Genomic DNA, 26,112 nt, shown 5'->3' on the forward strand with positions numbered 1-26,112 from the left:
TCCTCTAGCAGTTTGAGAGACCCCATGGGAAATGCCCATGACATCTCCCTTTATTAGAATAAAGTTACAGGACTCCTCTGTCTCCTTTTTGGACATAAACCTCTGGTGGTTTTGGATTAATTTTCCTGACACCCAGAACAGGGATCTCCCTGGACAGGATCCCCCTGGATGTGTCCCCCAGGACTGACCCCACCCCCCCGTCTGACTCTCAGTGTAAAGAGCCTCTTCTGTCTGCTGAAGGAAAGAGAAAGTGAAAGTGTTGGGGGCACAGACAGACACCCCCATCCCCCACAGCCCTCCAAACCTCCCTGCAGCCCCCTCACTGCCTTCCTTCCTCCCCGGGCTTCCCCCAACCTGTTACCTGCTCCGGTGCTCCCTAGGATCACGGAGCCATGAACTGGGAGGGGACGTGTTTACAAAGTTGAGGAAAAAGGAAAAAAGTAAAAATAAAGAGAAGGAAAAGTCCCAGTGGGGGAAGCACAGACCCAGAGCACCATGGGAGCCCCCTGGTGTTCCCCACAGACCATGAACATCATCAGGGTCTGTGCTTTTGTCTGGGTCACCCTGAAATCTGAGGCACCCAGTGCAGGAGCTGTGACCCACATGCCCACCCAGCCACTGCCCATCCCTGGGAGCCCCAATCCCCTGGGAACCCAACTATGGGACCTCATTCTCTAGGTCCCCCTCCTGGTGACCCCCATCCCTGCATGCCCATTTCCCAGAACCTCCATTGCCCAGCATTGCCCTCCCCTTGATCCCATCCCATGGGCTCCACAGTCCCCCAGGACTCCCCATAGCAGGGCCCACATCACATCACCCCAAATCCCTGGGGTCCAAGCACCCCTGGGACCTCAATCCCGTTTCCCCTTCACCCTTGGGGACCCCATTCACCAAGATACCATCCCCTTTGTCTCCCCTTCCTGAGAAGCCCCATTCCCCAGGGATCCCATTTCTGCCCCTCCCCGTTCCTATGGAAATCCATCCTTAGCTCCCCACATCCCCAGAGCCCCCCAGTCCCTCCATGTCCCTCTGTGTCGCCAGCCTGACACCAACCCTGCCCCCACCAAGGGCCACCTACATGTGGGTGATGTGACCTCGCTTCCTTCCTCTTTGGCCAAAGAGCCACCACCCAGGGGACAGGTGGCCCCAGCAGCGTGTGACAGTCAGCCTGGATGGCCAGCGACACCGGGATGGCCAGCGACACCGGGATGGCCGGGAAGGTGGCACTGCTCCTGTGGGGTGAGTGTCCTGGGCACAGGCCTGATGCCCCAGGGATGAGCCCTGGTGAGGCAGAGAGCAGTGGGGAGGGGGCACAGGGGGGTTGTGTGGTCCCCTGAGGTCCCCAGTACCAGCAGAGCCAGTCTGTGGGGGTGGACGCTGGTTGTGGGGTGTCTGTGGGGACAGAAATGGGAGGACAGGAATGAGGGGACTAAGATCTGAGGACAAGGATATCATGACAGGCTCAATGGGGCTGGGACAGCTGTCATGACAGGGAGAGGGGGATAGGTATAAGAGGACAGGGATAAGGAGACAAACACATTGTGGATAAGCCATGGGGTTGGTGGGGGTGACCTGTGGCAGCATGGCATGTCTGTGGTGTCCCCATGTCCACAGTGTCCCCATGCCCCTAGCCCAGGGTGGTTGCAGTGTCCCTGTCCCTGAGATGTCCACGCCGCATGGATCTGGTGCATGGGCAGCTGTGACACAGACATGTTCCCCAGCCTCTCCAGATCTGTTCAGGATCATCTGTGAGCACTTTCTCACAAGAACTGATGTCCTATTGGGGACAGTTTGGGGACAACCCCCACACCCCATGCCCTGGGTTCTGCTGTCACTGCAGTGCCGCATCCACCCAGACCCTTTCCCTTCTTCCTTCCAGCCCAGACCCTCAGCCTCGCTGGTGAGTCCTCAGGGGAATGCCATGTCCCTGCCCTGCTGTCCCCAGCCCCACGATGGCCCTGGCAGGCTGGTGTCCCCTGTCACCCACAGGTGCCCAAACCACCCAGCTCCTCATGGAGCCCCCCTGGACGCCAGCGGTGCTGTGGGACAATGTGACACTGACCTGCCAGGGCTCAGGGACTTCTGGTGCCACCACTTGGTACAAGAACAGGGAGCACTGGTGGAAGAAAGGACCCGATCACTTCCTTGTCACTGAGAGTGGCACCTACACGTGTGAGAGACCTGGCACCGGGCTCAGTCCCCCTGTGCGCATCTTAAATGGTGAGGGGGCGATGGGTGCCCTGGCGGTGTCCCCAAGGGCTCTGGGTGAGCTCTGTGTCACACCCCCATGTGACGAGAGCCAATCCCCTGAACACGGGGACATCCCAGAGCATCCCAGTACAATGAGACTGCCATCCTGGCAATGGGGGACCCCTGGTGCCTCCCACAGAGTCCCCAGATGTGACAAGTCCCCCCTGTCCCACAGAACGTCTGGTGCTGCAGGTGCCAGCGCAGGTGCTGCTGGAGGGGGACACGGTGACACTGCGCTGCCGGGGCTGGCGGGACAACACCGTCACTGGGGTGCGATTTTACCGTGAAGAGGAGGATCTGGGGGGATGCCTCAATGGGACCGAGCTGTCCCTGTCACCCCTGCAGCTGCACCACAGTGGCCGCTACCGCTGCGGGGGCTGGGTGAGCTCGGGGCCATCACAGAGCTGGGAGAAGTCGGCACCGGTGACAGTGACAGTGACAGTGCACAGTGAGTGTGGGAATAGGGGTGGGAAACCCCAACATCTTCCCAGGGTTCCCTCACCACTGTGTGCATCTCTCATCCCTCCCTTCACCACTCCCTGGGTCATCCACACCTTCCCATGTCCCTCCCAGCCCAGGTCCCTCCATCTCTGCCTGGGTCCCTCTCCAGGTCCCTCTGCTCCTCCCCGGCCTCCCTATCCAGTTCCCAGCTTCATCTTCTGCTCTCCCTTCCCTACCTGGGCCACATCCCCCCAGCCCCTCCCTGGGCTCTCCCCACCCCTCTCTGGGCTCCCCACATCCCTCCCTGGGTCTTCTCTGTCCCATCTCTTGTCTGTCATCCCTGCCTGCATCAACCCCACCCCTCCCTGGATCTCTTTCTTCCTCAATGGGATCTCCTCTATCCCCTTTGTACTCCCCTTTTGCCACACCCCAAGTCCCACACACCTCATGGGTCCCCCATCCTATCCATGTCCCCCTGCAGAGGTCTCACTCTCGGGAGTGTCCCTGTTGGCACAGCCCCCCGGGGGACAGGTGGTACTGGGTGACAGCCTGGTGCTGAGCTGTGTGGTGGCAATGGGGAAAGGTCCCCTCTCCTTCTCCTGGCACCAAGAGGGCTCGGGGACACCGCTGGGCACTGGCCCCCGCCTGGAGCTGAGCCATGTTGGGGACAAGGACAGCGGCCACTACTGGTGCCGGGCCAGCGACAGGCACAGTGTGGCCGAGAGTCCCACACTGAATGTCACCGTCCAGGGTGAGCGGCACCCTCGGGCTGGGGATGACTCACCCATGGCATCCCCCATCCCACCTCAGGTCGCAGCCCCTGCCACTGCAGGTCACAGTCCTGGGTAGCTGTGGCTCTGGCTCTGGATGCTCCCACCACAGCATCCCCACCACAGAACGCGTGTCAGCAAACACCACCGTATGTCACAGTCATGGGTGAAGGGCACCCTCTCTCTCCAGGTGCCACCATGCATAGAGTCCCTCATCCTACCCATCCCACCCTCATTCCCCCCTCTGCCCCTCTCTCACACAGTGTTCCAGCCCCTCCCCCCAGCCTCAGCCCTGTCTCTGTCCCCGCAGTGCCCGTGGCCAATGCCACCATCACCCCTGGCCCCCCGGCACTCCAGGTGCACCCAGGTGACCCCGTGACCCTGCGCTGCTCGGTGCAGGTGGGCTCAGCACGTGTCACCTTCACCTGGCTGCACGATGGGCAGGAGGTGGCCCAGGGTCCCCTCCTGGAGCTTGGGGACATCGATGTGGGACATTCTGGCACCTACCAGTGCTTGGCCACCAACCAGCTGGATGAGCACCGCGTGTTTCGGGCGCTCAGCCCAGAGCTGGCCCTGGAGGTGATACCGCGGGCACACTGGGGCACAGGTCAGATCATATGGGGTCCCTGTGGGGGCCTGTGATGTCCAGGTCATGGACGACCTGGGTTCAACCCTGCTGTGTCCCTGGCAGTGTCACAGAGGGAACAGAGCACAGGAGGGAAGTCCTTAAGTCACCAGGGTTTCAGGACCCCTGTGGTGACAGGTGACCCTTCTGTGTGTCCCCCTTTGTTTCCTGCAGTGGCCGCAGGATTTGTTGGGTCCTTGTTGTTCCTGTTTCTTCTCGCGGGTGTCATCAACGGCTGTCACTGGTGGCACCACACAAGCGAGTGACAATGGTTGATGGGGGCCCCGGGAGTGGTGGGAAATCCCCCAGAGAAGGGAGGTGACAGGGCTGCACCCACAGTCTCTGACTGGGGAGGGGCTGAGCCTCCTGTGACCTCAGCTCAGGGCCCTGGGCAGTTTGGGGAGGTGTTGGAGGGTCGTGCAGGGATGCTGGGGGTTCTTTCAGGGATCCTGGGAGAGTTTGGAGGTTCCTCCTACTAGCTGAACTTGGGATTTTGGGGCTCAGTGAGTTGGGGACACTAGGATAGTTCAGGGTTTCCGGGGGACATCAGGGATACTCAGGGGTCCTCGGGAGAATTGAGGCTCTGGTGCGGGTTCAGGATCCGCAAGGATGGCTGGGGGCTCCTGGGACCCCACAGTCACCCCCACCTCTTTCCTTTACAGCCACCAGGAAGCACCAGGACAGGTGAGTGAGGGGCTCCAGTCACGACCCCCCTCTCGCCCAAACCCCCAGGACCTCTCATCCCCTCCCACACACTCTTATCCCCACAGGGCCCCCCCGGAGCCCGAAGCCCCCCCAGTGGAGAAACCTGAGGCGACCTACGTGGAGCTGCTGGGGCCGAATGGGCAACCGTGGGAACCCAGTGACAACTATGAAATTCTACAGCCAAAATTGTGATGCTCTGGGATGTGGGTTGCACTGGGGACACTTGGGGTTCCTCCTCCACGGCTTCTGGGGTTGCCCATCCTTTCTGGGAGGTGGCCACGAGTCATGGGAGGCTGCACAGAGCACCCAGTGCTCCCCATTCCCCCTCCCAGTAGCACAAGGGGCTCCCCCATCCCCTTTCCAGTACCTGCAGAGGAGCCCCAATCCCCATCCGAGTGCTCCGAGTAACCTCAGTGACTTCCCCATTTTCGCCCCACAGTGCTCCCAGTACCCCCAGGGGATCCCCATTCCCCCTCCCAGTGCCCCCATGCTCCCAGTGACTCTGCGTTCCCCCTTCCCAGTGCTCCCAGTACACCAGGTGGCTTCCCATCCCCCTTCCCAATTCCAAGGGAGCACAGGACCTGTCTCCCTGCTCTTGGGACAAAAATGCAGCTTTTTGGTTAAACTGGCAGAAATGATGTTTCTTTGTTCAGCTCTCTCAGGTTTTGGCAATGGGATTCTCCAATTTTGTGTTGCCACTAAAAACCAGGGGTGTATGATTAGATCCTGTAGGATTTGAGGCTCTGTTTGTTGGTTTTGGATGGTCGGGACAGAGACGAGAGATCTCTGAAGTCAGGTCTTAGAGCATGGGGTTTATTGTGAAAGAGTGTGAGTGTAGGGGAGCTGCTAGGGGCTGCCAGGCAGCCCAAAGCATGTCAGAGAAGCAAGAGAGAGCGAGAGAGAGGGAGAGAGCAGGAAGAGATGAATAACAAGAGAGCGAGCTGCCGTTTGCAATACAATAAATCATCTTCTGTGTTGAATATTCTAATTCTCATTAACCAATCTAGAACAAGCTACAAATCCTACAACATTTACATACAACCTTTAAGAATCATTGCATTACCATACGGTGTTATATTTTAAACCCTAAAACCTGCTTTTTGGACCCTCTGCCAAGCAGGCAGGGTCTGCTCTGACCCTTGGACCTGCCTGCAAGCAGAGGGTATGGTTTCATCAAGAAGGGGGATTACTTTCAGTCAGCCGTACCATTGTTTTCGAGTTGTTCACTAGCTGGGGTTGGTAACTCAAAGCTTGTCTTCATTTCAGTCTCCATATCCTCAGCATCTTTTGCCAGGTAATCATATTTATAAGGCTTTCTATTTCATCGTCCCCAACACAGGGGCTGCTGCCCCTTCCCTCCCTGTGGAGGCACAAAAGGCAAAGATCCCAAAGGGCTGAGAGAAGAACAATTTCCTGCAAACAGCAATGACAGAAGAAAACCAACGGCAACAGCAACAAGATTCAGAACCTGAAGGGTCAGAAAAGGAACAATTTCCAGGGAAAGCCCCTTGTGTTGGTTTGAAAGACAGGTGTCTGCCAAGAGAGGTTGAACCCTCCCTTAAGACAGAGAATGTGATTTTTCCCCTCCCTCCGAATTATTTAATTTTGAAAAATCAAGGGCTTTCAGGCAAAGGTATGGGAAAAAAGGAATATCAGTTCTTTACTAGTATCTATAAACAAGCAATAACAATAATAGCAACCACAACTAGAATCAGAAACCAATAGCAGATGACTTGTGAGCTGCTGAGCCTTTTCGCGTGTGGTGTAATCACGGTTGCAAGCAGCAGGGGCACTGTTGAGCTCCCAGCCGGGCAGGGCAGGTGCGATGACTCCCGAGCGGCTGCAGGTGGTGCTGTGGCACAGGGTTGGGTCAGCCTCAGACAGCTGGTAATGGCGGGCAGGCTGAGAAGAGTGCAGAGAGGCAAAGCAGCTAGGAGCGGCAAAAAGCAGGGCAGCAGGGGTAGGAGCTGGCTCTCTCCCAGCTAGCTAGCGAGGTAGCAAGGATTTCTGCAGTCACAGCAGACGCCGCGGTCTCGTGTGGCAGAGGGCGGGGAGCAGGCGGCAGAGGCAGCCGGACTCTCCTGGCAGCTGCTGCGAGGAAACGCAGCCTGGGGAAACGTGCACTTCCCAGTGGGAAAAAGGTTGAATCAAAGCTCACCCAGCCAGGAGAAGAGAAAAAACAGGGCACAGTTGGATTTCCTCTGGTCGCAGCTGAAAAGCAAAGAGCAGCCTCTCCTCCCAGCGTCCGAACCACGAGAGAGCGTTCCAAGGGCCGGATCGTCTCTTACCCTGCCCTGCCCAAGCACACCTTTTGTCTATTACAAAAGACTTGATGAGTCTAAACACCCAACTATTTGTTGCTTAGTAACTGTGATGGAGAAAAATTCTAAGCCCTTCCCCAAACTCCAACACCCCTGGAAAGGGAGAAATGCCAGCACGTTTCCTCCACCAGGAGGAACCTGGCAGGGCTCTGGACCTTCATTGCTTTGATGACCAAAGCAGCCTTCAGGAGGCTCTGCATTCTCTTCTTCCCTGTCTCAAAACCCTCTCTCTCAGTTTAGAGAAAAGTTTGGGAGAGAATGCTTGGGAATGAACATTTCCTCTGAAAAAAGGGTTTCAGCAATCCCTTCCCACTGATATGAAATGAATTTTTAGTAGGTGAAAGTGAAAAAAGTCTGTTTATTTGACAAACAAGGTGCCCACGTGGCACAGGAGGAAAATAAGTAACTGTTAGATATTGAACCATCAGAATGTCACCCTCCACACACACACCCCACACCCACAGCAGCAAAAACAAACCCAAAATGTCAGGGGAGGGGGAAAAAACCTTCACCAGCCACGTGCTAGGAAAAAAAAAGGCAGATAATTTTGTCTCAGGGAAGGGAATAAGAGTCCACACAGCAGCTTGGGGAAGAGAAAAAACAGATGGGAACCTGGTGAACCTCTGACATTGGTCTCCTCCATGCTGCAGACAAGGCTGGTGAATTTTAAGAGTTCTTTCTTTCTCAGGCTCAGCTTCTCCCGAGGTCCAGGGCTGGGCGGAGTTGCTCTGGCAGCTCCCCACAGGTCCTGCTGACCGTCTCCCCAGGGATGATCTGATCTTCAGACCAAAAGCAAGGCAAACAGTTCCAGAAGAAACAACAGGAGCCACTGAAGAATTGCTACTGCAGGCCAGTGAAAATCTTCTTGCCTAAGCAAACACAACCGAAGCTAGCTAAAAGCAACCATGTAACACCTGTCTGCTCCAAAAAGCTGAGCACAGGGGAGTGAGGGTTTGGACCAAGCCCAAGCCAGAGTTCCTCCGGCTCCTGCTCCTCCACCAGACTACACCTAAAACTACAAGACCCATTTCTGGGCATAAATCAGACGATCAGGAGTAGTGACTCATTAAAAAATCACCCCCAGACACCCTCCTCTGCCATGTTCCCCCTCATTATGATGTCATCAATGCACTGTGGGTTTTCTGGAGCCTCCCCATTTTCCAGGGCAGGCAGGATCAATCTGTGGCAGTTGAATTTCCTCTATCTCCACAGCAGCTCCTACAATGCCCAACTATGTCCTTTGGGGTCCCTGAAATCCCCTCTCCTGACAGAATCTGTGCCAAGGGTTCCCATGGCCACTCCCAAGGGGCTGTTTTGGCCATTCCCACTCGGGGTCACATCAGCGGCAGCTGTCCGTGGTGCTGCCGGGAGCCGTGTGGTCTCACCCTGGGCTTTCTGATCCACAGCTCAGCACCGCCATCGAGCTCTGCCTGCCCGCCCTGCCTGTGCCCGCTGCTGGCCAGAGGATCCTGGCTGCCTCTGCTGACTCAGACTTGGGCAACATCCAGTGCTGAGACTGGACACGGCCGTGTGGGTTTGTGGGTGGAGCACCCCCTTCTTTCTTTGTGATGCCGGTTAGTTGTTACCACCCGGGGAATTTCTGAGCTCACATCAGACCCTGCCCACTACAAGTGTGTCCTTGCAGCTTCTGCCTCGCTGGAGCCACCAGTGCCCTTTGCTAGCTGTGGTCATAACCACAACAAAGGGGAAAAAGTAGCACTGAGTAGGTTGGAAACTTCTGTTACTGTGTTGTTTGTTTTGTTCCATTCTATATATTTTCTAGTAAAGAACTGTTATTCCATTTTCTACATTTTTCCTGGAAGCCCTGTAGTTTTGAAGTTAAAATAATTTGGAGAGAGGGCTCTTCTTTTTGTTCCAAGAAGATTCCTGCCCTCCTTGTCAGACATTTGTCTTTTGAACTAAGACACTTTCCTATGGAAAACAGACATCCTTGGAGGCCTGGCACCAGCGAGTGCAGGGAGGAAGGAGGGGAACTTGGGGCTGCAGGCACCTGAACGGGGATCTCAGGGAGTCCAAAGGGAATGTTGGGCTTTGGCAGAGCTGCTGTGGAGACAGAGGCAGTTCCACAGCTCAATCCCTGGCCTGGGCTTCCAGGACCCTTCTGCTGTGGGGCTGCCAAGTGTGGAAGAACAACAGGGCCCAATGGACACTACAACAGGACCCCATTGGAAACACGGCCTTGACCAGGACAAACACAAGGGTTGATGAGTTGAGATAAGGAACTGGGAGAAAACACTCCAAGGACAAAACAGGCTAAACTTAAGCTGATGCAAAGTGAAATTTATTACTAACAGAGTCAGAGGAGGATAATGAGAAGTAAAATAAGCCCTAAAGACACCATTCCTGCCCCCAGCCTTCCCACTGATAGCACAGTGGGAACAGGATATGGGGGTTTGGGTCAGTTCATCACCAGAACCTTCTTGTGCTGCTTAGGGAGAGGAGTTCTTCCCCTGCATTGCTGTGGGGTTCCTCCCATGGGAGACAGCTCTCCATGAACCTCTCCAGCATGGGTCCAAATCTCTCAAGCAGCAGCACACACACTGCTGCAATGTGAGCTCCTCCCACAGACAGACAGTCCTCCCAAAACTGCTTCAGTGTGGCTCCCTCATCCACAGGGTGCAGACCTCCGAGGCCAGGCTGTTCCATCTCAGGAGCAAGGCCTCTCTCTCTATGGGGTCTCCCAGTGGATCACAGCCTCCTCCAGGCATCCACCCACTCCAGTGTGGGTCACTCTCCCATGGGCTGCAAGTGGATCTCTGCATCCCCATGGACCCCATGGGCTGCAGGGGGACAATGTGCTTCACCATGGTCTCACCATGGCCGGCAGAGGAAATTTGGCTCTGGCACCAGGAGCACCTCCTCCCCACCTTCTCCACTGACCTTGGTGTCTCCATGTTGTTTTCCCTCACATGTTCTCACCTCCTCCTTCTTCTCTGGCTAGAATGAACTATATATGCATGTTGTTTTGATTTTCTTCTCAAATATGTTATCACTGAGGTGTAACCAACATCTCTAATTGGCCCAGGCCACATTCCCTTAGATTTCACTTGGTTCCTGCAGTCGCCCATGAGGTCCTGGCAGCTCTGCGTAGGTCACCTGGGGATCCTGGGGTGTGGTGGCACGGGAGGATGCTGCAAATGACAGTGGCTGTGGGATGGGGGTGGGGGTGACACCCTGGGTGACGTGTCCCTGGGTGTGATCACGACATGAGGGAACAGCACCTCCCCCTCCTCTGGGGGGGCTGGGGGCTCCGAGGGGACCTTGCTGGGATAAGGGGGTGTGTGGGAGGGGATGGGAGGTGTTGGGGGTTGGGATAAAAGGGGAGTCATGGCTGGAGCCTCCCACTCACCTGTCCTGGTGCTTCCTGGTGGCTGCAAAGGAAGGAGGTGGGGTGACTGTGGGGTCCCAGGGCCATGTCCACACTCAAAAATCCTGAATCCCAACTGGACCCCCAATTCTCCCTAGGACGCCTGAGTATTCCTGAAGTGTCCTGGAACCCCTGCACCACCCTGGTGTTCTGGACATCCTGAGCCTCCAGAACACCAAGCCCGATGGGAGGGGACTCTGCAAAGTCCCCCAGGATCCCTGAAAGAATCCCCAACATCCCTGCTTGATCCTCCAGCACTGCCCCAAATCCTTGAGAACCTCAGGCAAAGGTCACAGCAGGTTCAGCACTGCCCAAGTCAAGCACTGTGATTGCTGCCCCATCACCCCCACATTCTAGAGGGCTTCCCACCTCCCGAGGCTCCCCATTGCCCCCATTGTCACCCACCCATGCTGTTCCACCGGTGCCAGGCCATAGCTACACCCAGGAGCAGGAGCAGGAACACGAGGGACCCACTGACCCCTGCAGCCACTGCTGGGGACAGAGAGGGACACATCAGCATCACCTGTCACTCTGGGAGTCCTGCAACTCTGGTGACTATGTGTGATCTCACCTGTGCCCCAGTGTCCCCACGGTGTCACCTCCAGGGCCAGCTCTGGGCTGAGCGCCCGGAACACACGGTGCTCATCCAGCTGGTTGGTGGCCACACACTGGTAGATGCCAGAATGTCCCACATCGATGTCCCCAAGCTCCAGGAGGGGACCCTGGGCCACCTCCTGCCCGTCATGCAGCCAGGTGAAGGTGACAGGTGCTGAGCCCACCTGCACCGAGCAGCGCAGGGTCACGGGGTCACCTGTGTGCACCTGGAGTGCCGGGGGGCCTGGAGTGATGGTGGCATTGGCCACGGGCACTGCAGGGACAGAGACGGGGCTGAGGGTGGGGTAGGGGCTGGAATACGGTGTGGGGGGAGGGGACTGAGGGAAATGGTGGTGGGATGGGGGATGCCATGTTTGGGGTCACTCCCAGCCCGAGGGTCCTGGTGACCCAGGACGGTTACAATCAATGGGTCACTTTCAACCGTGCTGTCCCCATTGCTGGCCCAGCACTGGTAGTGACCACCATTGTCCCCAACCTTGCTCAGCAGCAGGTGGGGGCCAGTGACCAGCGGTGTCCCTGAGCCCGCCTGGTGCCAGGAGAAGGACAGGGGACCTGTCCCCGCGGCCACCGTGCAGCTCAGCACCAGGCTGTCACCCAGTGCCACCTGTCCCCTGGGGGGGTTGTGCTGACGGGGACACTCCCCAGAGTGAGACCCCTGTGGGGGGAGATGGGTGTGATGGGGATATGAGGAGCGGAGCGAGGAGATGTAGGAGAGGATGGAGGAGACCCGAGTGGGTGAGAAAGGGAGCAGTGGGAGATTCAGGAATGGGAGACATGGAAAGGGATATAGGGGACCCCGGAGAGGGGTGAGGGGATGCAGATGGGGGTGGTGTGACCTGGGGCCACTGGAGGGACTTCCAATCGGGCTGGGTGTCCCCCTTTGTGGCTTGGTGACCTGTCAGTCTGTAGAGGACGGATGGAAGACCCCAGGCAGTGATGGGAGATGGGGACGGTGACCCCAAAGCCGCTGGGGAGAGGCTGTGGGGATGTCGGGGTGGCGGCTGTGTGGTGCTCACCGTGCACTGTCACTGTCACCGGCCTCGACTCCACCCACATCTGTGACCCTTCGAAGTCCATCCAGCCCCCGCAGCGGTAGTGACCACTGTTGTTCAGCTGCAGGGGGGACAGGGACAGCTCGGTCCCATTGACGGCCCAGCCCAGTTCCTCCTCCTCGCGGTAGAAGGACACCGAGGTGACAGGCTTGTTCTCCCAGCCCCGGCAGCGCAGTGTCACTGTGTCCCCCTCTAGCAGCAGCCACACTGGCACCTGCAGCACCAATCGGTCTGGGGACAAGTGGGGACACATCACACTGGCATGTCCCAATGGCACCGGGACCCCCCACTCTGACACCTCCAACATCCCAGGGGTCCCCAATTCCGGCAGGGAAGTCCCCTCTCACTGGGATGCTCTGGGATGTCCCCAGGTGCAGGAGACAGGCTCTGGTCACACCAAGGGGTGACCCAGGAAGCAGAGCTCACCCAGAGCCTTCGGGGTCCCCGCAGGTGCCAGGCTGGGGACACAAACCTCCCTCACCATTTAGGACGCTCACGGAGGGGCTGAGCCCAGTGCCGGGTTTGTCACACTTGTAGGTGCCACTCCAATCAATAATCAAGTGGTCAGCTGCATTCTGCCACCAGAGATGCCCATCCTTGTACCAAGTGGTGTCACTGGGTGTTCCCAAGCCCTGGCAGGTCAGTGTCACTCTGTCCCACACCACTGCTGGTGTCCAGGGGGGATCCACGAGGAGCTGGGTGGTCTGGGCACCTGCAGGTGACAGGGGACACCAGACTGCCAGGGCCAGCACAGGGCTGGGGACAGCAGGATGGGGACATGGCATCTCCCTGAGGACTCACCAGCGAGGCTGAGGGTCTGGGCTGGAAGGGAGAAGGGACAGGGCTGGGTCAGGACAGCGACACCCAGGGCACAGGGTGTCCCCAAATTGTCCCCGTGGGGGCACCGGAGTGGTACGGAGGTCTCAGGGATGGGGACACTGTGGCCACCCCAGGCTGACACAGGTCATGGGGACACAGGTCACCGCTACCAGCCCCAAAGCTCTTGTCCCCACCACCCCATGTGCCTGTCCTCTTGTCCTTGTCCCTTCCATCCCTTGTCCCCGTGCCCTGTCCCACAGCTGCCCCAGTCTCATGCTGCCTGTCCCCACATTCCTGTCCCCACATTCCTGTTTCACTTTTCCTGTTCCCCTGTTCCTGTCCCTACAGCCACTCCACAACCTAGTCACACCAGTGTCCACCCCCACAGACTGGCTCCGCTGGCACTGGGGACCTCAGGGGACCCCACAGCCTCCTGTGTCCCCTCCCCACCGCTCTCTGCCTCTCCAGGGCCATCCCTGGGGCATCAGGCCCGCGCCCAGGGCACTCACCGCACAGGAGCAGTGCCACCTTCCCAGCCATCCCGGTGTCCCCAACGATCCAGGCTCACACTCACACACTGCCGAGGCCACCTGTCCCCTTGGTGGTGACTCTTGGGCCAAAGGGGAAGGAAACGAGGTCGCATCTCGTGCCTGGATGTGTTTGACACGCGGTGGGGGCAGGGTGGGGACAGGCTGGCCACAAGCTGGGGGCAGGGCAGGGACATGGCAGGGACGTGGTGGGACAGGCTGGGGACATGGCGGGACAACGGGTTCCCACGACTGGGGACACAGTAGAGTCAAAGGTGGTGCTCCCAGAGAAATGGGGGTCCTAGGGGAAGGGAGGTTACAGGGGATGGAATCAAGGGGAGGGGGGCTCCTTGGCAATGGGGGTCCTGGGCCATGGAAACCCTGGGGAACAGCAGTCCCAGGAAGGGGGCGCATAAGGAATGGGGATCCCATGGTTGGGTTCCCAGGGCAATGGGGGTCCCAGGGATGGGCAGTGGCTGGGTGGGCATGTGGGTCACAGCTCCTGCACTGGGTGCCTCAGATGTTGGGGTGACCCAGGGCCCAGCACAGCCCCCTCGGGCTCCTCATGGCCTGGGGGTCCCTTTGAGGAGATTCCGGGGAGCTCTGGCTCTGTGCTTTCCCCTCTTCCCCAGGCGCTTTTTCCTCTCTTTATTTCCATTTCTTCCCTTTTTCCCCTCAATTTCGCACTGCCCCAATTCCCGGCTCGGCGATCCCGGGGAGCTCCTGAGCAGGGATTGGGTTTGGGTGACCCTGAGGAGGGGGAGAAGGGAGTTCAGGAATCGTGGGGGGACCTGTGGGGGTGTCTGGCTGTGACCCCCACCACTTTCACTTTCCCTTTCCTGCAGCAGAAGGAAGAGGCTGTTTGTGCTCAGAGTCACACGGGGGGTGACAGGTTCTGTCCTGGGGGACACAGCCAGGGGGTTCTGTCCTGGGGACAAGAGTGGAAATACCGAGCAGCGGCTCTGCCCCGCGGCCGTGCTGGGGCTGGGGGTGACCCCGGCCGGATGGCCACAGTGGCTCCGGACACGCTGTCCCAGCCTCTCCGGACACATGGCCACCGTCGCTGCCGCAGCCCGGGACAGTCGCGCCACTCGCAGCGCCATGGCAGCGCCACCTGCCCCGGTGACCGAGCCCAGCACTCCGCTCCCGCAGGCCCGGCGGCTCCTGCCGGGCTCTCTGCTCTCCCCCAGCCTCCCGCTCCCTCCCTCCCGGCGCCCCCCGCCCGCCCCAGGGCTGAGCCCGGCCGAGGCTCCGCAGCAGCTGCGGGGCTCAGAGCCGCTCGGGGAGCGCCGGCTGCGGGGCTTTGGGCACCGGGGGGCACCGGGCAGGGCTGCGGCGGGGCTGGGCTGGGCTCGGGGGACACCTCAGGCTGTCCCCGGCTCCGTCCCGGGGCTCTCGGGGCAGCTCGGCCCTAGGGGCTCGGGAGCTGCACGGCTGATGCCGATGGGTGTGTGGCTGCACTGCCGCAGGTCACCTAGCCCCGGGCCGGGTGTCACCGACAAGGGACAAACAGTGAGCTGCAGCTCCTTCCTCTCTGCGGGGACAGCTGCGAGGGAACCCAATTGATCCCAATAGATTCCACCTGGGAATGCCCCAGGTGATCATTTTTTCACCCTCCCCAAGGGACTGAGAGAGCCACAAAAATCCTGCAAATCCCTCAAGGGTCTGCTCAACAACCTGATCTGGACCCTCCTCCTTCTGGAGCTGAAGAGACAGAGCTGAACAAACAAACCCCATTTCTCCCGCTTTAATCAATAAGCTGTGATTTCAGTCCAATGAGAGGGAAGAGGGTTCTGTGCTCCCCTGGCAGTGGGACGGGGAATGGGGAGCCCTGAGGGTGCTGTGAAGAGGAATAAATGACCACTGGAAAGACTCGATGCCTCTCAGTGCTGCCAGTTCCTCTCAGTCCCCCCAGTGTCACAGCACATTCTTGTTGCAGTTTAGTGGATGTTACAGCAGAACTTACTGGGGAGCATTTCTGCCCAGCCCAGGTCAGCAGCTCAGTGCACCAAACCCTCCCTCCGAGGGTTGGTCACTGCGCTCTCACCAGCCGGGGAGCCAAAAGGCTAGCTCTGGTTTCATCTGCTGTTCCACAACACTGCAGGGGTAAAGGAGGTGAGAAGGATCTATGCACAATGTCCATGGAAGATTTTATTCACATGGTGCACCAGAGGCCAAAGACCTTCCAGAGCAGAGATGCCTCATGGGCGAAGACCTCATGGGCAAAGACACCGCATGGGCAAAGACACCGCATGCACAGACACATGTGCACAGACATCCACATGCATGGACACACATGGTGCATAGACTACATGTGCACAGACATCATCATGGCGGACAGTCAGGAGTTTTCTAGAGAGACAGGGGGGCGGGGACAGCACATTGGTCCAGTGATCTCTGGGCACAGGGGCAGTATATGGGCAGAGTTGGGGTACAGGAACCGGTAGGGAAACCCCGAGGGAGTGGCCAGGAGCAGGGGCGGGGAAAGGCAACACAATAAGAGAAGCATAGATATTAAAGAAGAAAAGAGGTGGGGCAACTGCAGTTTGGATCACAACACATTCTCGAAGGTGACACTCGGGTCCTGCTGTCCCTCACAGGGTCCTGACAGCTCCGTGTTGGTCACTTGTGGATCCCGAGGGGGGACAGTGCCAGGGGAACCACCTGGGGACCCTGCGAGAGACACTGGTTTTGGAGACCCTCATGGGGGTGACAGCTGTGGGTGATGTTTCCTTGTCCCTGTCACCTCCCGTACTCACCCCCTGCCCTCTCGGTGCCCTCCATGGGGGTGTCCAGAACCTCCCCCTCCTCCGGGGACTCCGAGGGGGGCCTGCGGGGATCAGGGGTGTCTGAGGGGGTCTGGGGAGAGGGGAAAGGGCAGTCATGGCCGGAGCCCCCCTCACCTGTCCTGGGACTTCCTGGAGGCTGCAGGGAAAAGGGGAGGAGGTGACTGTGGGGTCCCTGAGACGCCTGAACCTTCCTGGCACCTTGGGAGCTCCATGCAACCACCCACGGGACCCCCAAATCCCCTCGGGACCCCCAAATCCCCACTGCAGCCCCGATTCCCACAGGACACTGATTCTCCCCAGGTCCTCAGGAACACCTGAACCCCATGAAGTTCTGCACCACCACAGTGCCCCAAAGCCCCCTCGTGCTCCCGACCCCCTGAGCCCCAGAACCGCAAGCCCGGCAGGGAGAGGCAGCCCCCAAACTCTGACAGGACCCCTGAAAGATCCCCCAAGATACCAGAATGACCCTCCAATACCTCCCCAAATGGTCAGGACCCCCAGCCAAGGTCACTGGGGTCTCAGTTTCCCCCAGCTCAGGAGCTCTGGGTGCTGCCCCATCTCTCCCAACACTCTGGGGGCTTTCTCTAACTACAGGACCCCAAACCCCCCCATTGTCCCCCACCCAGGTGGTGCCACCAGTGACAGCCCCCGATGACAGCCAGGAGCAGAACCAGGTACAGGAGGGTCCTGCCGACGTTCACAGCCACTGCAGGGGAAAGAGAGGGTGACACATCAGGGTCACCACCAACCTCAGGAGTCTTACACACCCCGGATACCTCATATGACCCCACCTGTGCCCCAGTGTCCCCGCGGTGTCACCTCCAGGGCCAGCTCTGGGCTGAGCGCCTGGAACACACGGTGCTCATCCAGCTGGTTGGTGGCCACGCACTGGTAGGTGCCAAAATGTCCCACATCGATGTCCCCAAGATCCAGGAGGGGACCCTGGGCCACCTCCTGGCCATCGTGCAGCCAGGTGAAGGTGACAGGTGCTGAGCCCACCTGCACCGAGCAGCACAGGGTCACGGGGTCACCTGTGCGCATATGGAGTGCCGGGGGGGCCAGGGGTGATGGTGGCATTGGCCACGGGCACTGCGGGGATAGAGACGGGGCTGAGGCTGGGGGAGGGGCTGGAACACGGTGTGGGGGATGAGGAAATCTGTACATGGTGGCACCTGGACACAGAGGGTCCTCTTAACCCATGGCTGTTACCCACTGTGGTTGGGGTCATCACCTGGTGCGGGATGAGGGTGAGGTGAGGGTGGGATGAAGGATACTATGAATGGAAGAGACTGCACGCCCGAGGGTCCCTCTCAATCAGGACCATGTTCAAGGGTTATGGTGGCCATCACCTGGTGGGGGTGCAGATTAGTGTAAGTGGGATGTAATGGGTTAGATAAGGCATGTTGCAGGAGGTGTCACCCCAATGCTAAGTGTCCCGCTCACTCAGGAGGGTCATCCTCAATAGCGTGACTGGGACTTGATGTCAGGTGTGGGATGTGACAGGTGGGATGAAGGAGCCATGGGTGGGATGTCCTTGGTGGAGATATCTGGACCCAGATGGTCTCAGTAACCTGGGACAGTGATTACCAGTGGTGGGGCATCACTGAGATGGGTTGGGGATGGAGTGGGGGAGATGAGGTGGGATGGGGAATTCCATGGGTGGGATCACCCCCAGCTCGAGGGTCCCACTCACCCAGGATGGTGACATCCAGTGTGGGGCTCTCGGCCATGCTGTCCCCATTGCTGGCCTGGCACTGGTAGTGGCTGCTGTCCTTGTCCCCAACCTTGTTCAGCTCCAGGTGGGGGCCAGTGCCCAGTGGTGTCCCCGAGCCCTCCCGGTGCCAGGAAAAGCACAGGGGACCTGTCCCTGCGGCCACCATGCAGTTCAGCACCAGGCTGTCACCCAGTGCCACCTGTCCATTGGGGGGCTGTGCAGAGAGGGACACCCCTGATACTGGGATCCCTGTGGGGGAGACAAGGGGAATGGGGGACCTTGGAGGGATGGGGGGACAGCAGGGAGCAGTGAGTGACTCAGGAAAGGGAGGATCAGAGAGCGGTGGGGAGATCCCAGTAAGGAAGAAGGGGGCGTAGAGATGGGGAGGCTTGAAAAGGGAGGGACAGAAGATTAGGAAGGGGAGATATGTAGTGGGTTGGATGGGACCAGAGGGATGGTTTCATGGAGCCAGACAGGGATGGTGAGACCTTTGAATAATGGCGAGACCTAAGAGAGGGAGAGGTGTACCTAGGGGAGGGATGAGGGGACCAGGAGAGGGATGCAGGGACCAAGAAGACGCCTGGGAGGACCCAGGGAGGTACCTGGAGAAGGCAAGGAGGCAGGTAGAGAGAGAGTCAGGCAGGGCAGGGGGAGCCAGGAGGCTGTGGGGTTGCCGTGCCCATCCCTGCACTCACTGCGCACCGTGACGCGGAGCCGGGCGCTGCTCTTCCGCACGGCCCCCCCCTCGGAGCGCACCTCGCAGCTGTAACTGCCCGAGTGGGAGACCCCCACGGCGGGCAGCAGGAGCTGCGGGGACACCTGCGGGCCCCCCAGCAACTGCCCGTCCCGGTAGAAGAGGTGCAGGAGGGGGGCTCGGGGCCGCAGGGGGCTGGGGGTGCTGAGGCAGCTGAGATTCAGGGGGGACCCCTCGGTGGGCTCAGGGGGACCCTCCAGCTCCAGCACCGGCACCGAGAAGAGCTCTGGGAAGGAGATGGGAGGTGGGGATGTGACTCCAAGTTCACTGGAAAGGAGCTGTGGGGATGTCTGGTTATTGGAGTTCCAGCTATGGGGTGCTCACCGTGCACTGCCACTGTCACTAGCACTGACAGTGACAGACCGAAGTCCATCCAGCCCCTGCAGTGGTAGCTGCCACTGTGGTGCAGCTTCAAGGGAGGCAGGGACAGCTTGGTCCCCCTGTGGGACTCCCCCAGCTCCTTCTTCTCCTGGTAAAATTGCACCCCAGTGACTGACGTGTCCTTCCAGCCCCGGCAGCGCAGTGTCACCGTGTCCCCCTCCAGCAGTGCCCCTGCCGGCACCTGCAGCACCAGCCGGTCTGTGGGACAGGAGGGAGCCCATTGCACTGAGGGGCTTGAGAAGGGTGCAAGGTGGGACCCCAAGGCACCAGGGACCAATGGGGGAGTCTCCAGTGTGCGGAAGGATCCCAGGGAGACCAGGGATGGCCCCATTGCACCAGTGTTCCCATGGTGTTCCCATCCCACTGGGATGCCCTGGGGAGCACTGGGGTGTCCCCGTGTAAAGGGGACAAACTCTCACCACAGGAGCAGCGTGAGGCCAGCCACAGAGCAGAGCCCACCCAGAGCCATCAGTGGGCCATCCATCCCCATCCCCTGCTCACCATTTAATACGCTTACGGCGGGGCTGAGCCCAGTGCCATGTGTTTGACAATTGTAGGTACCACTGTCAGTGACAATGAAGTGGTCAGCTGCATTCTGCCACAAGCGCTGCCCATCCTTGTACCAGGTGGTGGCACCATCGATCCCCAAGCCCTGGCAGGTCAGTGTCACTCGGTCCCACAGCACCGCTGGTGTCCAGGGGGGATCCACGAGGAGCTGGGTTGTCTGGGCACCTGTGGGTGACAGGGGACACCAGCCTGCCAGGGCCTGCACAGGGCTGGGGACAGAGGGGCAGGGACATGACATCTCTTGGGGACTCACCAGCGAGGCTGAGGGTCTGGGCTGGAAAGGAGAAAGGAGAGAGGATAGGTGGGGTGGCACCATGGGGAGAGCAGCACCCGGGGAGAGGGTGTAGGGGTTTTCCCCAAAGTGTCCCCATGGGGACACTGCTTTGGCCCGGTGGTCTCATGGGCAGGGACACACTGGCCACCCTGGCCTGAGATAGGACATGGGACACTGTGGGCACCCTGGGCATGGTCACACCACCATGCTGGCACAGGTCACCTTCACCAGTCCCACAGCAACTCTCTCCATGTCCACATCCCCATGGCCCTGTGCCTATGATGCCATTCCAATGGCATCTGTCCCCATGGGCTGTCATGTGGCTTGTACCCTGGTCCCTGTCCCCTTGTCCCTGTACCCACAGCTGGTCCAGCCCCATGATGCCTCTCCTCACCCCATGACCCCAGTCACACCAGTGTCCACCCCCACGAACTGGCTCTGCTGGCACTGGGGACCTCAAGGGAGCCTGCAGCCCCCCTGTGCCCCCTCCCCACTACTCTCTGCCTCACCAGGCCCATCCCTGGGGCATCAGGCCCGTGCCCAGGACACTCACCCCACAGGAGCAGTGCCACCTTCCCGGCCATCCCCGTGTCCCTGGCCGTCTGGGCTGGATGTCACACACTGACTGCACCAACGGTCTCTGGTGGGGCAGTTGGGTGGTGGCTCTTCGGCTTAAGGGGAAGGAAGCGAGGTCACATCTTGTACCCACATGTAGGTGGCCCTTGGTGGTGACAGGGTGGGGACAGGCTGGGGGCAGGCTGGGGACATGATGGGGACTTGATGGGGACATGGTGTTCCCAGGTGTGGGGGGCTCAGGGGATGTGGAGAGCTCAGGATGGGTGTCCCAGGGCAATGGGGCTGCAGGGAATGGAGGTCCCGAGGAGGAGGATTCAGAGGGAATGGCTGTCTGGGTATTGGGGGTCCCCATGAAGGGGGGTTCAAGGATGGGGGTCCCAGGGGAACACGGTAACCATGGATTGGAGTCATGGCATGTGGGTCCCAGGGACAGGGGTGTGGGGGGAAATGGGGGGACCCTTGGGAATAGGGGATCCTTGGGGAATGGGGGCCCGTTGGATCAAGGGAATGAGGGTCCTGGCACATGGGAATCCTGTTATGGTGGTGCCAGGGAAGTTGGACCTATGGAATGGGGGTCCTATTTTTGGGTTCCCAGGGCAATGGGGGTCCCAGGGATGGGCAGTTTCTGAGTGGGCATGTGGGTTGAGCTCCTTCACTGGGTGCCTGCAATTTTGGGGAGACCCAGGGCACAGCAAAGCCTCCAGCTTCGGGGGCACCACATGAGGATACTGAGGGTCTCCAATGTACTCCAGGCATGCGCCGTTCACAAGTGAGGATTTTGCCTTTCTCTGTTTCTTTTTTTTCTTATTTTCCACATTTTCACACTACCACCCCCACTTTTCCTTGCCCCAATACCTGGCTCAGCAATCCCAGGGAGCAACTGAGCAGGGAACATGTTTGGGGGGACTCCAGGGAGGGTTAGAATGGAGTGCAGGTGTTTCATGGAGGGTTGGGCGGGCTGTGGAGGGTGGAGGTGTCCGTCTGTGCCCCCACAACACTTTCATTTTCCCTTTCCTACAGCAGAAGGAAGAGGCTGTTTGTGGTGAGAGTCTGATGGGGGAGTAGGGAGGTGGGTGGGTTCACTCCTCGGGGGGTACATCTAGAGGGGTCCTGTCCTGCGGGGTCCCTGTTCTGGGGGTGACACATCCTGGAATCCACTGTCCAGGGAAGGCTCTGTCCACCCCCAGTATCCCCAGTGGGGCATTGTGACCTCTGGGGTGCCACAGCTTGGGAAATGCCCCATCCCCTCTATGTGCCTGTCCTAGGTTGCAATATTGATGTAGTTAAGTATTCTATTACCACCAGCTGTGGGCCATTAGCTGCTATCACCCACTCCGGATGACAGGCAATGGGCCATCCGTTAGCTATTATCACTTGCTAATGACCCACCCCGCATGACAGGCAGTGGGCCATCAGGGACCCACCGTGTGACTCATGGACTTATCTCATCCCATTGTGAGATGCTCTGCCGAGGAGGGAGGAGCCAGGTGTTCCCACCTGGATATAACCTGGCCTTGGAACTGCCTGAGCTAGCCCTGTCTACTGGGTTCCCAGAAGACCAGAGCTACCACTGGATCTTCAGCTGGAGACTAGACCTTCACAGGATCACCACTTCAACTGGACTACTTCAGTTGGACTGCTACTACCACCCTAACAGGGTGTTAGGTTGTATCTGACTTTGTCAGTGCTTTTCCTTGTATTATTTCACTTATTTTTAATTTCAATCTTGACTTGTGATCTCCCACTGGTTTGTTTTCAAACCAAGACAGTGCCCCTTGACGGCACCTCCTTCAGTTTGGGAGCCCCCAGTCCCCCTTTAGGAGCCCCAAGGTGCAGCCCCTTCCCCTCCAATCTTGCAGACCCCCAAGGCCCTTCTGTGGGTAAGAAGCCCCCACAGGAGTGACAGAAACCCCCACAACCTCCCATAACCACCAGCCCTCACTCCCTCTGCAGGGCCTCAGTGCTGGGAACGAGGATGAGACCCTCCAGATGAAACACCTGTGACCCTCCTGACTGTCCCCCCTCTGTCCAGAACATCCGAGGACCATCCTGCCCCCTTCCCTCCAGCGCTGGGATGGAGAACTGGAGCTGACTTGAGAAGAGCAGCTTTTGCCAGCCCTGCTCTGGCCAGCCCCAGGGGGCAGCCAAGACCTGAGGCTCCCTTGGCTTTGATTCTCACAGCTTTAGAGCTGCTCTAAGGTGAGAATTGTGTGGGGGAAAAAGGCCTGGCTGTGGTTTGCTCAGCCCTGCAAGAAGCACACAAAACAATTGGAGCTCAAGCAGTGGCTCTGCAAGGGCCTTTGATGGTTTTCAGAGCAGGGCTGGGTGGAAACCAACCCTGCAGGGGCAGCTGGGAGGGAACCAGTCCAGAAATGCAGCAATTGATCATTTTGTCCCTCTGGCCAAGGGACTGAGAGAGCCCCAGAACTCCTGCAAAGACAACAACAATCTGCTCAACAACGTGAACTGGACACTCCTCCCTCCTGTCTTGTGTGGGCTGAAGGCAGCTGGATGCTCTACACCCACCAGAGCTGCTCTCTCACTGCCCTCCACAGCTGGACAGGGAGAGAAAATAGAATTAAACGTTCTTGGGTTGAGATAATGCCCAGGAGAGATCACTCGTCAAATCCTCTCACAGACAAAACAGGCTCAGAATTAGAGATATTAATTGCATTTATTGCTGACAAAATCAGAGCAGGATAATGAGGCATAAAATAAGACTCTTGAAAACGCCTTCCTCCCACCCCTCCCACCTTCTAGTTCTACCTTCTCCCACAGCAGGCAGGGAGACAGGATTGGGGGTCCCCATGGGTGATAAACACTTTGTTTATCCCCTGTGGCTTCTCCTGCTGCTCAGGACAGGAGTCATTCCCCTGATGCACTGTGCGGTCTGTCCCACCCTAGAGGAGAGCTCTCCAGGAACTTCTCCGATGTGAGTCCATCTTACAGGCAAGAGTTCTCCCCAAACTGCCACGTGGTCACTCTTTCAAGGACAGGGTGCTGTAGCCTGGGAGCAGAGCCCCTCTCTCCACGGGTCTCCCATGGGGTCACAGCCTCCTCTCAGGCATCCTCCTGCTCCCATGTGGGCTCCTCCAGGGCTGCAGATGGATCTCTGCATCCCTGTGGATCTCCATAGGCTGTGGGTAGATCTCTGCATCCCCTGTGGTGATCCCTGGGCTGTGGGTGGATCTCTGCATCCCCCTGTGTCTCCCAGGGCTGCAGGGGCACAGCTGCCTCACTATGGGCTTCAGCAGAGGAACCTCAGCTCCTGCCCCTCCTGCTCCCCTGCCCTCGGATTCGGCTGAGTTGTTCCACTCACAGGTTCTCACCCCTCTTTTCTCTGGCTGTAATTCCAACTGTGCCACCACTTTTTGTTTTGATTTCTTCTTAGACATCGTATCACAGAAGTTTTACCACCATTTCTAATTGGCCCAGCCTTGGCCAGCAGCCATGTCCATCACTGAGCCAGCAGGGACTAGCTCTGCTTGGCATGGAGGAAGCTTCCAGCAGCTTCTCACAGAAGCCACCTCTGTAGCCCCCCACTAGCAAAACCAGGTGTGGTGTTTTGCGTGGCCTAGAACATCAGCAAGGTATCTTTAACATCTAGGAGAAATTTAAACTCCTCAAAAGCTGTTGTGGTAGGCCTGAAGAAGTGTCTGAGGGGTGGGGAGTGGCACAAAGATGGCTCCTGTGTGTCCTGAGTGAAAGTTCTGGAAGTTTTTCACCAAGTCCAGCAGATACAATCTCTGATGGCTCTGAAAGTGATGGACATGCTGCTGGCCAGGTTTGGGACAATTAGAGGTGCTAGTTATGCCTCTGTGAAAGCATATTTAATGCTGAGAAACGGAGGCTTCACAATCCAATATGAATTTACCACAAGCTTCAGTTTATTCATTTACAGCATACAATTTTATAGTGTAGTTAACTAACTCATGCATATTCTGTAATCATACAATACTATTGGTTATATACTTCCACGCCCTAAGTTTGGCTACTTGCCTTAACATGTATCTATGTTTACCTATAGTGCCTGATTTCTGCATATTTGTTACCAATTAACGCATTCTTGATGGCTCCTACAATCTCCATGTTGAAGGAAAGTCATGGTGACCTAGATCGCTGATTGGACGCAGGTCTCTAATTAATAGTTGGCTGAATATGGCTATTGTTAAGAAGTGGCTTGTTAAGTAGCAATCTATCTACATCAGTGTGTCCCTTCTCTAGAAGCCAGCTTTCCACAATTCCCCTGTTTTCTTTACGCGTTTGTGCAAGCCAAAGCTGATTCACTGTCTGTGATAATGATTTTTTCAAACATTGCAAAGCACAAGGTAAAATAACAGCTATGCCAACAAGGACAAGTAAAATCACTAATCCTACTTGCAAGATATAGTGAAGCCATCCTGTTATACCCCAGTCACCCCATGGAATTCCGAATAGGCCATCGCCCTTTTGCACTGTTATCTTTGCTCTATGCTCCTTAAGCTATTGAAGTTGTTTATGTATTTAGGAATCACTATGGGGCTACCAAAAGTTATGCAGCCTGTTTCATTGCCACTTGCATTAAGAGCTCGGCTCCCCAAGAGATCCAACTCCTGAAGATCTCATGGCAATGAGGTATTAAGACCCGACAACAAGAGAGCAGTACAATGGTTAACATTGGCAGCTTGTGAGCAGTTGTTAGTTGAAAACCGTGCAAAGCTAGTATTATCAAAGCTTGGGATACCAAGTAAGCATGTGCGAAAAGGGTTAGTGGCTGATGCAAGCGCAAGGCAAAAAGCACTAGTACGTGTTTGATTTGCCCAGGTGACCCACAAATTTTTCCTGGGCTCAATTGAATGGAAGGGATTATTGGCGTTTGCATCGGTAGCATCTGCTAGAACAACCCCTAACATGCACAGTATGCACAGGAGCAAAACGCCTTTTAGTGCGTTCCCATTCATGTTCTTTGATAACCCAATACTTTGGGATCCTTTCCAAAGCCCGATCGATGCACACTGCTCTCAAAATTTGAGACCCAGAGTTTGATGTTGCCCAGTTTACTGCATCTTGGGCCTCCCAACGTAACCAGGCTATAACTTTTTGCTCTTCAGATTCAAATAATTGCAAACCTTGCCAATCAGGCAGCCCTGTAAATGCGGCTAAAGCTTGTTGCAGCCTGTTATGTGCAAAGTCAATTCGAGTTATGCGTGTATTAATGCAAGCCAAACAACAAGTATTATACACTTCTTGATGGACCCACCACCGTTTTTTACAAATACCACACTTAATAAGTAACCATGCTTGACACCACAGCTTAGCACAATTTCTACAAGGGTATCTATTCAGGTAAGGGGGTACAGAGCCTAATCTATTTATAATATCTCTTAATTCTAATAAAGTCTGCCAACGCTCGACTGGAACCCCAGCTTGCCGCAAGATAGGATCAAGGGCACAATGTAGAAGCCGGATCAGTCGTGGTGTTTCATCAATCGGTGGTATCGGGGGCACCTGTAGCCGTGCCAGGTTGATCAAGTGCAGGCTTCACCCAGCGGCTAGGAACCCAAA

General features: G+C 57.5%; 3 protein-coding genes across 7 annotated transcripts in view; 1 reads left to right on the forward strand and 2 right to left on the reverse strand.

Moving 5' to 3' along the window:
* LOC146420298 (Fc receptor-like A) overlaps positions 1 to 13,626 on the reverse strand; it is a 176,970-nt gene extending 163,344 nt beyond the window's left edge. Inside the window, exons 1-4 of one of the 4 annotated variants that reach the window (XM_085048391.1) lie at positions 13,496 to 13,626; positions 12,969 to 12,989; positions 12,649 to 12,879; positions 12,132 to 12,398 (exon numbers count right to left, since the gene is read on the reverse strand). In XM_085048391.1, the coding sequence (XP_084904517.1) occupies positions 12,132 to 12,398; positions 12,649 to 12,879; positions 12,969 to 12,989; positions 13,496 to 13,526 (550 nt within the window). In that variant the 5' untranslated portion in view covers positions 13,527 to 13,626. Of the gene's footprint in view, positions 1 to 12,131; positions 12,399 to 12,648; positions 13,396 to 13,495 lie in introns of those variants that run through there. The other 3 variants (XM_085048389.1, XM_085048388.1, XM_085048393.1) reach the window with 3 other exon arrangements.
* Positions 1 to 26,112, forward strand: part of LOC146420307 (Fc receptor-like protein 2) — a 71,062-nt gene that overhangs the window by 15,162 nt on the left and 29,788 nt on the right. The window contains exons 1-5 of one of the 2 annotated variants that reach the window (XM_085048382.1): positions 1,191 to 1,239; positions 1,880 to 1,900; positions 1,990 to 2,220; positions 2,426 to 2,631; positions 25,076 to 25,098. The exons of the other annotated variant lie outside the window; for it this stretch is intronic. Coding sequence (XP_084904508.1) covers positions 1,191 to 1,239; positions 1,880 to 1,900; positions 1,990 to 2,220; positions 2,426 to 2,631; positions 25,076 to 25,098 — 530 coding nt within the window. Of the gene's footprint in view, positions 1 to 1,190; positions 1,240 to 1,879; positions 1,901 to 1,989; positions 2,221 to 2,425; positions 2,632 to 25,075; positions 25,099 to 26,112 lie in introns of those variants that run through there. 2 annotated transcript variants of the gene reach the window in all.
* Positions 15,649 to 20,371, reverse strand: LOC146420309 (Fc receptor-like protein 2). Its single transcript, XM_085048352.1, has 10 exons — positions 20,351 to 20,371; positions 19,972 to 19,992; positions 19,095 to 19,179; positions 17,996 to 18,265; positions 17,094 to 17,333; positions 16,925 to 17,008; positions 16,417 to 16,438; positions 16,273 to 16,343; positions 15,761 to 16,186; positions 15,649 to 15,728 (listed from the first exon to the last, which is right to left on the reverse strand). The coding sequence occupies exons 1-9, from the start codon at positions 20,369 to 20,371 to the stop codon at positions 16,065 to 16,067; spliced, it is 936 nt and encodes a 311-aa protein (XP_084904478.1). The 3' UTR covers positions 15,649 to 15,728; positions 15,761 to 16,064.

The sequence above is a fragment of the Lichenostomus cassidix genome, unplaced genomic scaffold (assembly GCF_008360975.1).
Source record: "Lichenostomus cassidix isolate B80296 unplaced genomic scaffold, HeHo_3.0 HiC_scaffold_852, whole genome shotgun sequence".
Taxonomy (NCBI): domain Eukaryota; kingdom Metazoa; phylum Chordata; class Aves; order Passeriformes; family Meliphagidae; genus Lichenostomus; species Lichenostomus cassidix.